This window comes from Anopheles bellator, chromosome 2 (assembly GCF_943735745.2).
Source record: "Anopheles bellator chromosome 2, idAnoBellAS_SP24_06.2, whole genome shotgun sequence".
Taxonomy (NCBI): domain Eukaryota; kingdom Metazoa; phylum Arthropoda; class Insecta; order Diptera; family Culicidae; genus Anopheles; species Anopheles bellator.
Genome location: NC_071286.1, coordinates 46,423,314 through 46,437,587, shown reverse-complemented (window position 1 = coordinate 46,437,587; position 14,274 = coordinate 46,423,314). Strand labels below are relative to the sequence as shown.

At 49.1% G+C, this 14,274-nt stretch overlaps 3 protein-coding genes across 3 annotated transcripts in view; 1 reads left to right on the top strand and 2 right to left on the bottom strand.

The window, feature by feature from the left end:
- Window positions 1–2,631: 2,631 nt before the first annotated feature.
- On the bottom strand, window positions 2,632–3,280 carry LOC131211347 (uncharacterized). The gene is made up of 2 exons (XM_058204778.1): window positions 3,129–3,280; window positions 2,632–3,062 (listed from the first exon to the last, which is right to left on the bottom strand). The coding sequence occupies exons 1-2, from the start codon at window positions 3,265–3,267 to the stop codon at window positions 2,788–2,790; spliced, it is 414 nt and encodes a 137-aa protein (XP_058060761.1). The 5' UTR covers window positions 3,268–3,280; the 3' UTR covers window positions 2,632–2,787.
- Window positions 3,281–4,471: 1,191 nt separating this feature from the next.
- Window positions 4,472–9,333, top strand: LOC131212964 (cyclin-L2). Its single transcript, XM_058207067.1, has 4 exons — window positions 4,472–4,819; window positions 5,234–5,418; window positions 7,321–8,418; window positions 8,489–9,333. Exons 1-4 carry the CDS (start codon window positions 4,550–4,552, stop codon window positions 8,895–8,897), a joined length of 1,962 nt encoding a protein of 653 aa, XP_058063050.1. The 5' UTR covers window positions 4,472–4,549; the 3' UTR covers window positions 8,898–9,333.
- Window positions 9,334–11,151: 1,818 nt separating this feature from the next.
- The window catches only part of LOC131207617 (tensin-1), a 110,168-nt gene continuing 107,045 nt past the window's right edge, over window positions 11,152–14,274 (bottom strand). Inside the window, exons 18-22 of the mRNA XM_058200238.1 lie at window positions 12,532–13,021; window positions 12,349–12,457; window positions 12,154–12,286; window positions 11,994–12,092; window positions 11,152–11,923 (exon numbers count right to left, since the gene is read on the bottom strand). Of these exons, the coding sequence (XP_058056221.1) occupies window positions 11,755–11,923; window positions 11,994–12,092; window positions 12,154–12,286; window positions 12,349–12,457; window positions 12,532–13,021 (1,000 nt within the window). The 3' untranslated portion in view covers window positions 11,152–11,754. The remainder of the gene's footprint in view (window positions 11,924–11,993; window positions 12,093–12,153; window positions 12,287–12,348; window positions 12,458–12,531; window positions 13,022–14,274) is intronic.

The following is a 14,274-nucleotide window of genomic DNA, read 5'->3' as shown; positions in this document are numbered from 1 at the left end:
TTAAACCTGTTTGGATGTTTAGATCGGAATAAGGCAAAAAATCAAAATGACAATCAGGATCTCGAAGCCATTCTAAGCATTAGCCGCACTATCTTTTGCTAGAAAATTTAAGTGAGAATTCCATTTCTACAATAACGAAACAAATTGCATTAGTTGAATGTGAAGAATGGATAGATCTGAACACGCTTGCAGGTGAAATTAAAATTCTTAAAGCTCTGTCATCAAGATAAAGTTCAATGTATTAGCCACGGTTGTGTCACGATGAGAAAATAGTTTGACATCTGAGGCAATCACGGTAACTTCGTTTAATAAAAAAAACAGGAATAAACGGGCAGCAGGATCAGCTGATAGTTCCATCAACCGGTTGTCACCGTTATGCCTTCGTTACATATTAACAGCAATAGGTGGACAAGTGTACTTTATACCTCGCGGAATAACTTCTGATAATTTGCCGTCAGCCAACTAGCATGCGTAATTGTTAATTAAATATTTAATCTTTGCCGCTTTAAACGACTACTGTGATTAACCTATTTGAAGGAGCTGCTGTCCGAACGCTCGAGGGATTCGAACGGGATTCGAGCCAGTTCGATGCGTAGATCGTTTGGTGCGTAGTCTCCGACGCATTTCACAAAGGAAGAGAACAAATTTAAAGTGTTACATTTTTGCATTGCAAGTGTTACGTTTATTTCGCTTCGAAAGGATATTTCGCGAGCTTGCAGAGATACGCGAGAAAATTAATCACCTACACAATCGACTAGTGGCCTTGGATATGTATTATGTATTATTGAGTATGTATTAGTATATTTGTTGTATTTTTCTCTCCACTTACCTAAGTCACGGTTATAGAAGGCCGAAACCACATTAACCTGCGCGATGCTTATCGTTATGCTTATGCTTCATTCGCAAATGATTCTATTAACGGCATGAACGTTGTGAACAATTTCATATGGATAACTGCGAGTTTGCACACGATTTCGCCACTGCCATATTCTTTCTGCTCTTCGCTCAATTCTAACTTTCCTGCTATTTTGTCTGAGGTGAAAGCGTTTAACGCATCTGGCACAGGTAATGGATGCACGAACGACAAAGTCGCTGGCTTTTCCAATGGTCGCCCGACGACCGTGCAATCGATGCCGCGTTCCACTGCTTGTTCGAATTTGATAACTTGATTACCCGAGGCCAGGAACCAAGAGTCCTTATCATTAGGGGAACTGCCCTCACTTCTCAGTAAGAAGTTTCTTCTCAATATAACTCTGCGGCCGTTGTTAGTTATAATGGGTGACGAAGGGAAGGCCCGGGGGGGTAACGCTTGTTCCCGAAGTGTCAGAGCCGTATCCACCTGCTGCATCGCTCGAGCACTGTCGGTGGAGTGGACGTAGTGGTGGAGGCTGCCAAGTTCCTTCTCTATTGTATGGGTAGAATTCAGTGGCAACGGCCCCTTATTGCGCACTTCGTCCACTATGTGGAGAAGGCCGTGGACGCAATAAGGTACAAGCCCGACTCTTTCGTCCCATTTTTTACGAAGGTTTTAAGTAAACGCTTCGCATATCGAAGGTATTCCCTCTTCCGTGTCCGGCTGCAGATTGCCACGCCCCAGTGTAACATGCTATACATGCTAAAATCCTCTTTAGTGAGCGCTGCCTTTAGCGCCACGTACCCCGCTACGTCCCTGAAATATGCCCACATCTCTTTAATTTTAATTTAATTTTAATTTTTATTATCAACCCGGGTTCGCCATTAGGTTAGACCCGGACTCTTAATCCTAACATATTTACAAACGAGAGGAGAGCTTACGTGTAACGTGTACGAGTGTAACAGAGAGACAGAGTAGAAGGATGAAAGAAGAAGGAAGCAAAGAAACTATCACAGAAAGTGGGGGAATCCTGCGACTCAGTTCAAACGGACGGAAAGGAGTTGAGGGCATTGATAAGGGCGACACGGAAGGATGGGAACGGAAGGTGAAAGTCAAACAGGGGGTACACTAGGTTGAAGCTACGGAGACACCTTAGAAAGGGATCCGTAGAGCCATGACGAGTACGACGATGGGGAACGAGGAAGAGAGTACGGGCCAAAAGACCAGGATCGTCAATTCTCCCCATAAGAAGGCCTCCTATGAACAGGTTTTGTGCCATTGTACGCCTTACCTCGAGTGACGTAAGGCCAAGCACCTGACAACGATCGAGATAGGGCATGGATGAGGCGTTGCGATCCCCAAGACGCCTTAATGCCATGCGAGTGAAACTACGTTGAATATGCTCAATTTTGGAGTTTAGAGACGGACCCGAAGGGTTCCAGACAATGCACGCATATTCAAGGGTCGAGCAGACGAGCGCGCAATAGAGGCTCCTGAAGCAGTCCAGATAATTGAAGTCACGAGATATAGTCCTGATCAATCCCATGATCTTGAAAGCCTTCGCAACTACTGCAAGGATGTGCTCACGGAACGTTAAACAGCAATCAAGCGTCACCCCAAGGTCCCTAACAGAGGAGACGCGAGACAAGGAAACGGAGTTTAAACAGTAGTTGAAGGAGACCACACGAGAACGAGAGAACGAGATGATAGAACATTTTTCTGGACAAAGAAAGAGATCTCTGCCGACCAATTGATAATGTTTATCTTGAACTGCCTGTGATTCCGTTCATGCGGAAACTGGATGTCACGCATTGCGATTTTCAGGATATTGAACTGTGTTTCCTTGCCTGCATTTCCTTGACTTGAAATGCAGCCATTTCCTTGACTGCATATCCACCCTCTGTGAACGTTGTAAAAAATGTCCTTGCTGCACCTTAGTGCAGGAGATGCCGATCATCTCCTACGAGGACATCCTCGTTTATGTCTATTACTAACGGTTGTAGAGGATACATATTCGGTTCCTCGGCTACCTTATGAGTGTTATCGTATACACTTGTCATAAATTCGGCATGCTTGCGTGAAGGCGATTCATATTTAGAAAGATTCACCTCTGGTTCATCTCCGTTGGTGAACGATATGCTGTTGTGAATCCACGTTCCTTTCATGATGCACTTTGGGCACCCATAATAGCTTTTGTGTGAGACCGTCTCTGTAATGATAGTGAAAACAATTATTAGGAAACAGTACAATAAATTTATAAGACGCCGGAACCTACCTTCCACAAGGGATTGTGCTTTGAAGCCGACTAACACCGCTCGGATTTTCACAGTTCGCTTTTTCCGTAACTCTGTGACCTGTTCACAGATCGGGCGGAGAAATTCCTGTGCGCGGTTTGCCGTCGCCACAAAACACATCGAGCCAGAATGGTTCGCTAGGTGGTTGTGTGTTTTCGTGCAGCATCCCATGCAGAACCCATGCATTAAAATATGGGTTGGCCAGCTGCGGCAAAGGCACACCGACTACGTGCAGATCTAATTGTACGTCTTGTTGTGCAGGATGTTCTGGTGGAGTGTGTGCCTGAATTGCGGATTCTGTAATGGAAAGGTAAATATTGAATAGATATGATTGTTGTATTTTTCTCTCTTACCTAAGTCACGGTTATAGAAGCCCGAAACCACCTTTCCTGAAGCATCACATATTGTGGTGGGGTCGATTTGCCAAGGCCCCTCGAACATGACATGGGGATGACTCGGAAGGCCCCGAATTATCGGTCGCTGCTGGCTTAACGTACGGGATGAGATCGGCGATCAGCTTTAATGAAGGTACCAGTTTTTTCGCCGTCTCCTACTCTTTTGCCGTAATGCCGCTGAGCTCCAGACGATCGGCCTCGATACGAATCTTCAAGTTGGAATTCAACATCACCATCACTGTGATACTCTTCTGGTTCCGGCGCCAATCGCCGCTTCTTAGACACCTGAGCTGATGCCATTCTGAATTCAATAAAGAATATACACTATTAATACGCTATTTTTTATTTTGTGATCACAGAGGGGCCTTCAAGGCCCCCACACACAGCGAACGTTTACCACGTTTCGACGCGACGCTTTTTCGGTTCTTTCACACCGGTTACGAATGGCAACGGAAAAGTCTTTCGCCCTGTCGTTCGGGCGAAAACAATTATACATCTTGGGTAGTTAAAAACTAATCGAAGATTACTCAATTGACGTTTTTTTGTATCACAAGCATGCAAGACAATTTTAACAAACAAATTTAATTTCATTTTATCTATTATTTTTGAGTGAAATTCAAAACTTTATTTAAGATGTTTCCGATGGTCCGATTTACGAAAAATTGGATGTTTTTCAAAAGTAGCTTAATAATGCCTCTCTTTTAGAAGTGTTGGTCGCTGTTGACCAAAAACTCTAGCAATCTTTTTTCACAATTTTTTCTTGCACTGGTAATTCAGCAATTTGCCAGCACAAACACGTAAGGGTTACAACGCAAGCAGCTGTGACCTTCGCTTGACGTTTCCTCGCTCAACTGTGGCCTTCTGTCGCGCCGTCGTTCTGCTGTCAGGCGAATTTCACTCTGCGGCCACTGTGTGCTTTGGCTCGCACGCATTTTTCTTTGCAGGATATTACGGCAGGCTGAAACGGTGTGCTCGGGTGCTGTGTAAGTGACTGGTTCGCTAGCAACATGAGCGTTAGAACGGTGACCGAGACCGTTGCCAGCAACAGCAAGGCGGTGGTGGCTTCAACACCCGCCGCCGCAGCTTCCGCCAGCACACCATTGCAACGGCCGTACGGTAAAATCGTCCTCACGCTCGAAAACTGTCTGCTGCCGGAGGCTAAACTCGACCAAACACCGTCCCAAAGCGATGGTCTCGACCGGGAATCGGAAACCGACCTTCGGATCCTCGGCTGCGAGCTGATCCAGACGGCCGGAATCCTGCTCAAACTGCCGCAGGTAAGCTCCGTTCGTCGACGCTTGCTCGTTTCGTAAGCGCGTACCGTTCCGACGCCATCTTGTGTTGGTTTTGCACGTCACGAGCAAGTGCAAGCGCTCTGGTCGTCATGTGGTGGTGCCTGTTACTGGGTGGGCTCGAACAGGGAAAACTGTGTTTACTTTGATTTGGCATCTTTTCTGAGTGGTTTAATGTGCAAAAAGTAGTCAATTGGTTCGAACATGGGTGCGAGCGACCCTGTGACGGTGTGAAGAAAGGAAAATGTTTCAAGGCTTAGCATGTGTGTGCGTGTGTGCGAGAATGAGTTGCATCCCTCAATGGCCGCTTTGTTTTCGCTGTTGCTCGTGACTCACAGTGGGATCTGCGGGGTCGTTGAAATGGTCAACTTTAACCAATCGTTCTCGCTATGCTTACAGGTAGCCATGGCGACCGGGCAGGTACTGTTCCAGCGGTTCTTCTACTCGAAATCGTTCGTACGCCACAGCATGGAAGCCACGGCTATGAGCTGCATCTGTCTGGCGTCAAAGATCGAGGAAGCGCCCCGGCGGATACGGGACGTGATCAACGTCTTTCACCATATCAAACAAGTGCGCAGCCAGAGGTAAGTGTCCCGCGGATCCGATCGTACCGATCGCGTACCGTGCACCGTTGCTCCCGGCAAGCAGGGCACACTCGCCGGTGTCGCTGCTGCCGCTCCGTTTAGCGAGTTCTATTAACTTTTTTCACTTATAGTTTTGTAGGTAAGACGCTCAATCTTACTCAAAACTCTATCCCCCTCTCAAAGCAAAGTCCCAAAAAGCCTAGAAAAGCAACAGAAACGTAAAAATGATAAAAAATTGAAACTGAACAAAACAAAAGCAAACGTCAAATGCCAAACAAAAATCTTCGTCCCGGCGCAACGGCGTGCGTGCGTGCCGTCGGTCCGTCCGTATGACCAGTGCGCAGCATTAAAACAGAGAGCGCCGCTCAAGCAACGTGTGTGACTGTGCAGCGCCCATTCACTCGCGACCATTCCCGGTAACGTGCGGTGCTGCAGTCGGAAGGTTTGTCTCTCGCAATGGGCGAGAAAGAAGGGCTAGCTTGCCGAGTGCCGCCGCCCGGCCCGAGGACCATCGCTCCACCTAGCTTGGCCGGCTATAAGAAGAACCCCCCGAACCGTTCGTGAAGAATGTGTGCAGAAGGTGCGTGCATCTGTAAATGTTTCTCTCCTTTTGCAACACCAGCACCAGGAACGAGAAGAAGGAACAGGGGCCGAAGCAACGCGAAGAGTCGGGGACACCACAGCGCGTAGGGAAAGCAGGCGGACTGGCGGAACAATGCCGACTATACCGATGGGTGTATTTTCTGAGGGGGCATCCCTTTCACCAAGCCTCCGGGTGGGCCCGGTGGGCCAGCACCACCAGACACACCAACCCTTCCGATTCTAGCCCCGTAGCCACCACCGAGAGCCCGACGATCCGAACCATCGGAAACCGATCGCAAACTTTCAGCTGGAGCAGGACAAGAACGATAGAGGTTGGGTGAGGTTGGTTTGACCGGAAGACGATGCTATCGGGCGTGCGCATGTACCCGTCGGCCAGAGACACAAACCAGGAACCCCTGCGCACGACCTGCCTTGGTGTGAAGCTGGTTTGTGTTTCTCGCCGCAGGTTACGTGCTTTTTATGGTTTTACATTCGCGTACCAAACGGCCATCCTCTTCCCCGGGAGAGCATGTGAAAGGGGGGTCGGCCACAGAATTTCTGAATCGGTATTTTCAGCCACCCGCTCTGCAACTTCCTACTGCGTGACGGTGCGGTGAGTATCCGGCGCAAAGCCGACGAGCCCGAGAAGCGTCCCGTAAATCAGCGTAAGCCTGAGGCAGCCTACCCGAAGAAGCTGGCACCGCGTTTGCCTTGGACTACTTTTTGCTACACTTTTAGTACTATTGCAGAACTTTCCCTTCAACTACTTGCCCGCAGTTGTTTGGTTCCGATGTTCCTATCGGCTCACAGACACGTAAGTAAGTTGGACAGGGGGTAAGTCAAGTGTTGTCCGGATGACTCCTACATTCCAGAGTTTGCAGATCCCAATGCCAGATGTGTAGAACGAACGTTTCCGTATCGTCTTGTTATTTGGAGCAATGCCTTTCTAATGCACCCTTTGGCAGTGCATCGCTAGACAAGTGGCCGTAGCCGGTGCATTCGCTGCTTTTTTGGTTCTCGAATTGAACAAATTCAGCATCACACGTGATGGAGGAATGGTGCTTTGTGCGGTTGTGCCGCACCGGGATCTGATTTTTGTTCGTTTGTTTTGTTTTTGTTTTGTTCAACGTCTGTGCAGAATCGCTGTGCACATTCGGAAGCCCTCACCAGGCCGGCGATCGTTTGAGCATGTAATATTAAATTTCGCGAGCAACAAAACCAACAACGTGAGGTTAAATTCGCGCCTGTGCGTGGTGATGTTACCCTCCCGTCGCGCACTTCTTTTTTCTACTTTCATTCTCCGTTCGCCCCCCAAAAAAGGCCCATGCTGCCGATGATCCTCGATCAGCACTACATCAACCTGAAGTCGCAGGTCATCAAGGCCGAACGCCGCGTTTTGAAGGAGCTTGGCTTCTGTGTGCATGTCAAGCACCCGCACAAACTGGTCGTCATGTACCTGAAGTACCTCGAGCTGGAGAAGCACCAGAACATGATGCAGATGGCGTGGAACTTCATGAACGATTCCTTCCGCACGGACGTGTTCGTGCGCCACCAGCCGGAGACGATCGCGTGCGCCTGCATCTATCTGACGGCCCGCAAGCAAAACATTCCGCTACCGAGTAGCCCACCGTGGTTTGTGATATTTCGCGTCAGCGAGGACGACATGCTGGACGTTTGCTATCGCATCATGTCGCTGTACCGGCGCACGAAACCGGACGCCGACCACCTGGAGGCAGCGGTTGATACGCTGAAGAAAAAGTACCAGGAGCAGCGGAAGAAGGACCGCCCGGATACGAGCACCCCACCGACCGTCATCACCGTCGACCGTAGCAATGGATCGCACAATGCGTGGGGCGGTTTCATACAGCGTACGCTTCCGCCGCCGAACAACACCGGCTCCGACACTAATGCCATCACTGCCACCGGCGGCGGATTGAACAGCAGCAACCCGGGTGGGGTCCATGCTGGCAGTGTCAATAGTAGCACCAACTACAATAACAACGAATCAACCGATGCCACGAAGACGCTGGTCGATGGTCAAAAGTCGCGCTCGAGGTCGAAGTCCCGATCCCGCTCCAAATCACGATCGCCGCGATCCCAGTCGCACTCTCGATCGCATTCCCGCTCAAGATCGCGCACCTCACGATCCAAAACGAGAACTCGGTCGGGCAGCGTGTCACGGTCACGGTCCCGATCTCGATCACGATCTCTACAATCGCCCCGTCATTCCGTAGGAGACGGTGGACAGGGCAAAAGCGGCGGCGGCGGCGGCGGTGTTAAGCGTGGCGCAAAAAAATCACGCCATAGATCGAGAACACCGCCAAAGATGACGTCTAGTTCGGGCGTGAAGAAAAAGTTGTCCCGTCTCTACTCATCACGCACGCCATCACCGGACTCGCCGCAGAAGTACAAAAAGAGGTAAGTGTGGGACAGAGAGAGTATGTTGTGTTCTTCGTCCCTAATTGGCCGTTCTGTTTCTTTGGCACAGTGATAAGAAGTACGAAGTACGCCGCTCGGGGCGCGATGAGCGAGGCAGCGACAATCGTTACACAAACGGGTCCGATGGTGACCGTGAGCGCGATCGTGCGAAAGGCAACAACTTGAGCCTTGGTTCCATGCTCGACCGTGAGCAGCGTGATCGTCAACGGGATCGCGAAAGAGATCGTGATCAGCAGCAGCTGGTGCGAGATCACCGGGATCGGGACCGGGTACGCTCCGATAAGAGCGGATACGAGCGGGACGATTACCGTCGCAGCGAGAAGGAACATCGGGGCAACGGAAAGCACGACAAGTACGGTTCCAGTCGACACAGCCCTGCCCACGGTCGCCATCGGTCATCGAAACATGAGCGAGATCGGTCACGCGACCGCGAACGGGAACGGGACCGACGGCGGTAATCGCCAACGGTAATCGGCCAAGGATCTGTTGCCATCGGGGCTAAGCGGTATCGCTTTCTCAATGAGTCCACTCAACACAATAAAGTTCAACAAGTACCGGTAGGCAAATCATCAACCATCTTCAACCTCCGTTCTGTTCTCTCGTGTGATTCGTTGGTGCATCGAAGTCTATCGCCGGGGGACGATCGATTTAGGGAATTGTGCCGAATTAGCTTTAATTTCGTTCGGGAGTGCGCAACAAACCAATCAACCGTTCACGGACCGACTCCGTATGACCCCGCGGACGGGATCGCCAATTTACCAGCGATGGTAAAATGGAAATTGCCACCAGAGACAGAGACGATTTTAACTACTCCGATAGTGGGCGCCACACGCATCATGATGCTTTCGGAGCATACACTAAATGCAACGGAACGAGAAACCGATAATAAATAAGTGATACTGTTATTTACAAAGTAGCTCTCTAGCACTCGTTTGGGTCGCCACCCGAGTTCTCCGAAACACGGCGGGAAAGAACAAATCATCGAAACGCTGGTTGTTTGTCGTTGGGTGGTGTTTATTTTTCGCATTTCGTTTTGTATCTCATTATATGTACAATTTTCGATTGATCGAACTATACGCGTGCTGCAGGATGTGTTCGCTTTCAGTGACGCCGGTGAGAATGGTACCATTCTTGCCAACTAACACAAGTCAATCGATGGATTAATACGATCGGGGTTTCGTTATTGCATCATGCAGGTTTTGCAGCAATGAAAGAGGACAGTACACCACATGTTACCCATTCCTGGCGAACGGTTTAACGGGGAAATAAATTATTAGCATGTTAAAAGAAAGAAGCATTCGTCCCTTGCTAGAGGCAGAAGAAATGAAAGTAGGGTCTTATCGAACTGTGTTAGAGGTGTTTGTGTTAATCATTGGACCATCTAAAACGACTAGCGATAGATTAATGTTTGCCCCCCCTCTATTTGCTCAATTCAATGGTCGATTCTCCGATTCCATTTTAAGTTTAGCCTGCGTGAAAGAAACCGTGCACTACGCGTGCCATGTCCACTATTTTATACTACGGATAGAATGAGCTCGTTCGAAAAAGAATCGAACAGCCAAACGGTTTCAGTGAGGTTATAAAGTTGTTACCAGTTTTTCTTTTCCGTTCACTCTCCGATTGCGCTTCTATTGCCGGTATTTGTGTATATTAGATCGTAGCTTTAATGAAGCGTTCTGAGGCACACTCGCTGCGCTGCTGGTTTATGTTATTCTATCCTATCTGCGTATCAAAGGCTCTCCAACCTGTAACTCTCGAAGGCCGTCGTCGTGTTGTTTTTCGTTTCTCAATGCTTAATTATTCTTTGCGGTGTGCCACCACCGCCCAAAAGCACAACCACAAGTCGTTCGTTATGTTTATGTTTTTTCCATTTTATAAAAGTGTTCTGTTTTGCGTGTTTGTTTCGTGTGTATGGCGCACTTTTTTCGTTCTACCTTTTTTCTACCTTTGCCAGCGAAGCACGCAAAGCGAAAAAGAATAAGTTTGCTAACCAAATGTTCCTGCCACTTCCTGCGTTGTGAGCGAAACAATAACGAAAACGCTACCTTCAATGCGATCATCAGCGACCGCCATGCGGTGGTGCCAGATTGATGAAGAAGCCAGAATCCTTTTGAACAAATAAAAAGCTCGACTCACATCTTGTGGGTTAGTATGTGTCGGAGAGCATGGCAGAGAGTGGTGCAGAGGCCACGTGCACTTTGGTGCTTTGGCAGTAGCAGGCAGACAAAGTAGAAGCGATTAGTGCTAGTGTTAGTAGTGTGTGTAGTAGTCACGCGGAAGCAGACGAAAGCACGTGTCTTGGTCGTTTGCTTTTTATTGGTGCGCCCTTCGATAGCAGTTCGGATCGTATGATGTTAATGTTTCTCAAATGATCCAACCCTTTCCCGTGACGAGTGACAATCGAAACCAATCGGTGCTCAAGCACTCGGTGAACAGGTGAACAGGTGAATTATATGATTTTCTTTATGCACAATTCTTTGCAGAAACAGCCGGTCTTGTGACGGCGGGCAGAAAGCAGAAATAAAACATAACATAAATTAACGCAACAAAAATAATGACATTGATTATCGGTTCTTGCGCTCTTGAATCAATCGCTAGGTTTTAGGCGAACGGAACGTCGTTCGCCCTTTACTGACTCTCGACCGTCTCGATCTTCGCCCTCGGTGGCGTGTATTGCTTGTGGTGCGCTTCTTAGTGGTTACGTGTGAACGAGATAGCTTTGCACAAGATTCTGGGGCAACCACACACTGCTCTGATATCTCTGACGGGAACGGGAACGAACGCAAAAAGAAATATAATAAAAGACTGACTTTCGCATGTCTGCCGCATGCATCGGACACGAAGAAAACTAGTGTTACGTTGTCTAGAAGTTAACGCTAAATAATAATTTTACACGATTACAACACGATTAATGGTAGAGTTGCGCAAACGGAGAGCCACAGGACCCCCGAGGGGGTGGTGGGTCCTTTGCGCGGCCCCTTCGCTGCTGCTTCTTTTTAAGTGTTTGTTGATGTCAGTGTTCAATCATGCACTTTGAGTGTTAAAACGAACAACGTTTCTGAATTAAATACGGTGTGAATATCTCTCTTTCTCTAGTGCGCGCGATCGCGTTTGTTATGTTCGTGTTATGCATTTTTTTCAGGTTTTATTTTTATTTGTGAGTCTGCACGACGCCGTGGTTCTCTGTGTGCTATGTTGGTGCTGCATCTGCACTTTATTGCTGACAATGAACGCCCAACAGCAGCCCCTCGGCCCGCCCCAGGGTTAATGATTAAACGGAAGGGAGCATGCGTGAAGGAGCATAAAAGAGACGCCTTAGATCGCCCTGGTAACTGCTGGCTGCTGGGCCGTTCCCCCGAGCACCACCTTGTTGGCGAACGACACGATGGCGGTGGCCGGTTGCGCCGGTTCCAGCTCGCAGAACACGTGGCACTGATTGTCCGCCGACGATGGCGATCGTTTCGCGACAAAGGCAAAGATGCGCCTACAACGGGCAAGAAAAGGAGGTTAGCTTTAATCCGCACCTACAGCGGGACTGTCGGCCGCTTATTTACTTGGTCGCCGGAATATCGCCCGTCGTCGACTGGATGCTCCACCGGTGGTCGTCCGGGTCGAGGGCACAGAAGGACACATTGTTCGACGGGTAATGTCTCCTGTGAAGAAGCGATTAGGGGCGATCAGTAAAACACACGATCCGGGAGCCACGGTCCCTACCTGAAGAATAGCTGCCGCGTGTTGTCGGTCAGTGTGATTCCCTGCAGCGATACCTTGAAGTGCACCTGCGTCGGTTTGGGCAGTGGCCGTAGCGCAAGCAGCGAACCGACCGCCTTCCTGATAGCTTGTGGTCCTGAAAGGAAGAGCGATTAGCGATCGCGGCGCAGGTCATCCCACTTCAACCACCTGGCGTACCTGTGAGTGATTCCGTGTCGCAAGTGAACAAGTACAGTATGTTACAGGCCGCCCCTTGCTGCAGTAGCTGCTGCTGGGCCGGTGTCTGAAGCTCCAGTTGCTGTAGGTCCTTTTGGCGGGGAGAACAAAAAAGGCAACCATTACTTCCCGTTCCAGCCTCCACGAGGTCCCGGTGCGGCTTACCGTATCGGGGATGATGAGGCGACAGGGAAGCGCCAACGGAGTGATCGAGTGCTGGTAGACGAGCGCCGACAGCGACGTGAAGACGGGCTCGTTGGCGCACCCTTTCAGGCGCACCCCACGGATCGTGGGCTCCACGAGGAAGTGCCGGACGAGCTCCTCGCCGTTCGGGCCCGAGTACTGGACGCCGGGCGGCGGGTGGGCCACCTTCACGACGAGCCCGTACGCGTTGGCGAAGGTCGTCGAGTCGCGCACCACGAACGTGCCGGGCGCGGCATTCCGGAGCAGGGCGATCGCTTCCTCGCGGCTGATGCTCGGCTTGTACCAGTACTTGGACGAGTCGCGGGCAAACTTCACGAACTGCGGGGCCACCTCCTGCGGTTCGCTGTTCGCGTTCGAGGTGGTGGAGTTGCGGCGCGACGTGTAACAGGACAGGGTTTCGTTCTGGTTGACGATCTCGTGCGTTCGCTGGTTGCCACTGAACAGGTCCTTGCTGTAAGGGGAAACCCGCTTGCGATTAGCGTGTGACTCAGTGACTTGTTGAAAGGGCCATTACGAAAAGGACATATTGACAAACAAACGCACACAGAAAGACGCACACAGGTTAAAGGCACGACGGCAGTCGGCAAGTACATTCCATTGGTGAGTCGTTAGTTGGTGAGTCGCACTCCATTCCCATCGTACTTGACAGTAAAGCACGGCCCAGTTAGAATCGGAATTAGAATTTCCAAATCAGGCCAAAACTTTACCGGACCTTTGTGTGACTTAATAAATGATAGAACTCGCTTTTTGAGGCACTCTTCCTTGTATAGAGTTGAGTTCATCGTCGTGTTTGTGATGAAAACTTTGATTTCTGTCCACAGGTGCAAATTCCAAGTCATATCATTAATTTTGGTGCAAATTAATTGGCGAATACAAATTAGAACTTGGAGGGTACATCTCCCTGTGTCGTAGCGAGATAAAACTGTGGTCCAGGAAGCTGTCCAAAATCCATTTTCACGTATGTTTCGTCGTCCATAAGCAAGCATCCTTTGTACCTCGTCAGACCCTTCTCGTACAACTAGAAGCGCGTGTTTCAATGACTAAATTTTGTTTAAGTGTCCTTTTTGGATGCTTACATACAAGGAAAAAAACAGTAGCTTCTTCGTAGACAGATCTTCTGGGCAGTACTTTTGCTGGTGCCATATTTTTTTGCAATATCTCGAACCCAAAGTCCAGGATTTGCCTTGATTGATCTTAAAACCTTCCAGTTCAGCTGCTGATTGTATGTTCCACTACGACGTCTACTCTGAATCTTTCAATCTACGGTATTGGGTTCCCAGAAACGGTAAAGCACAGCATATACAGTTGATTTTGCGAATTTTTGTGTTTTTGAGATTTTTAAAGTAGGCCACGTGGTGTTTTCGACGTGAGTGTGCAGAATTATTTTTCCTATATCGAGTTCAATTAAGCATAACTTTCCATAAACTCCACGTACTACGATGAAACTTTCAGCACTGAAAGTTGAATGTTTACTAAAGACTATCAGCACTTTTGAAATCCGACCACCAGAGGCGCTGCTAGAAATCATGCAATTGTTCCCGATTTCAAGTGGGCCATGCTTTAGGTAAGTAGTTCCTGAGCGTTCGTGGAGTAATTAGAAACACAACTCATTACCTTAGGATTGAGCTTCATTAGTAACTTGCGGAGCTGAATATGTAAAGTGTGGGACCGGCGTTATAACAAAAAAGGACGTCGTTCAAACGT

Coding starts and splice junctions, on each gene's coding strand:
- LOC131211347 (XM_058204778.1), bottom strand. CDS start 3,267: ATGTGTTTTGTGGCGACGGCAAACCGCGCACAGGAATTTCTCCGCCCG. Junction 3,063..3,128: donor AGCACAATCCCTTGTGGAAG/GTAGGTTCCGGC, acceptor CTATCATTACAG/AGACGGTCTCACACAAAAGC.
- LOC131212964 (XM_058207067.1), top strand. CDS start 4,550: ATGAGCGTTAGAACGGTGACCGAGACCGTTGCCAGCAACAGCAAGGCG. Junction 4,820..5,233: donor TCCTGCTCAAACTGCCGCAG/GTAAGCTCCGTT, acceptor CTATGCTTACAG/GTAGCCATGGCGACCGGGCA. Junction 8,419..8,488: donor CCGCAGAAGTACAAAAAGAG/GTAAGTGTGGGA, acceptor TCTTTGGCACAG/TGATAAGAAGTACGAAGTAC.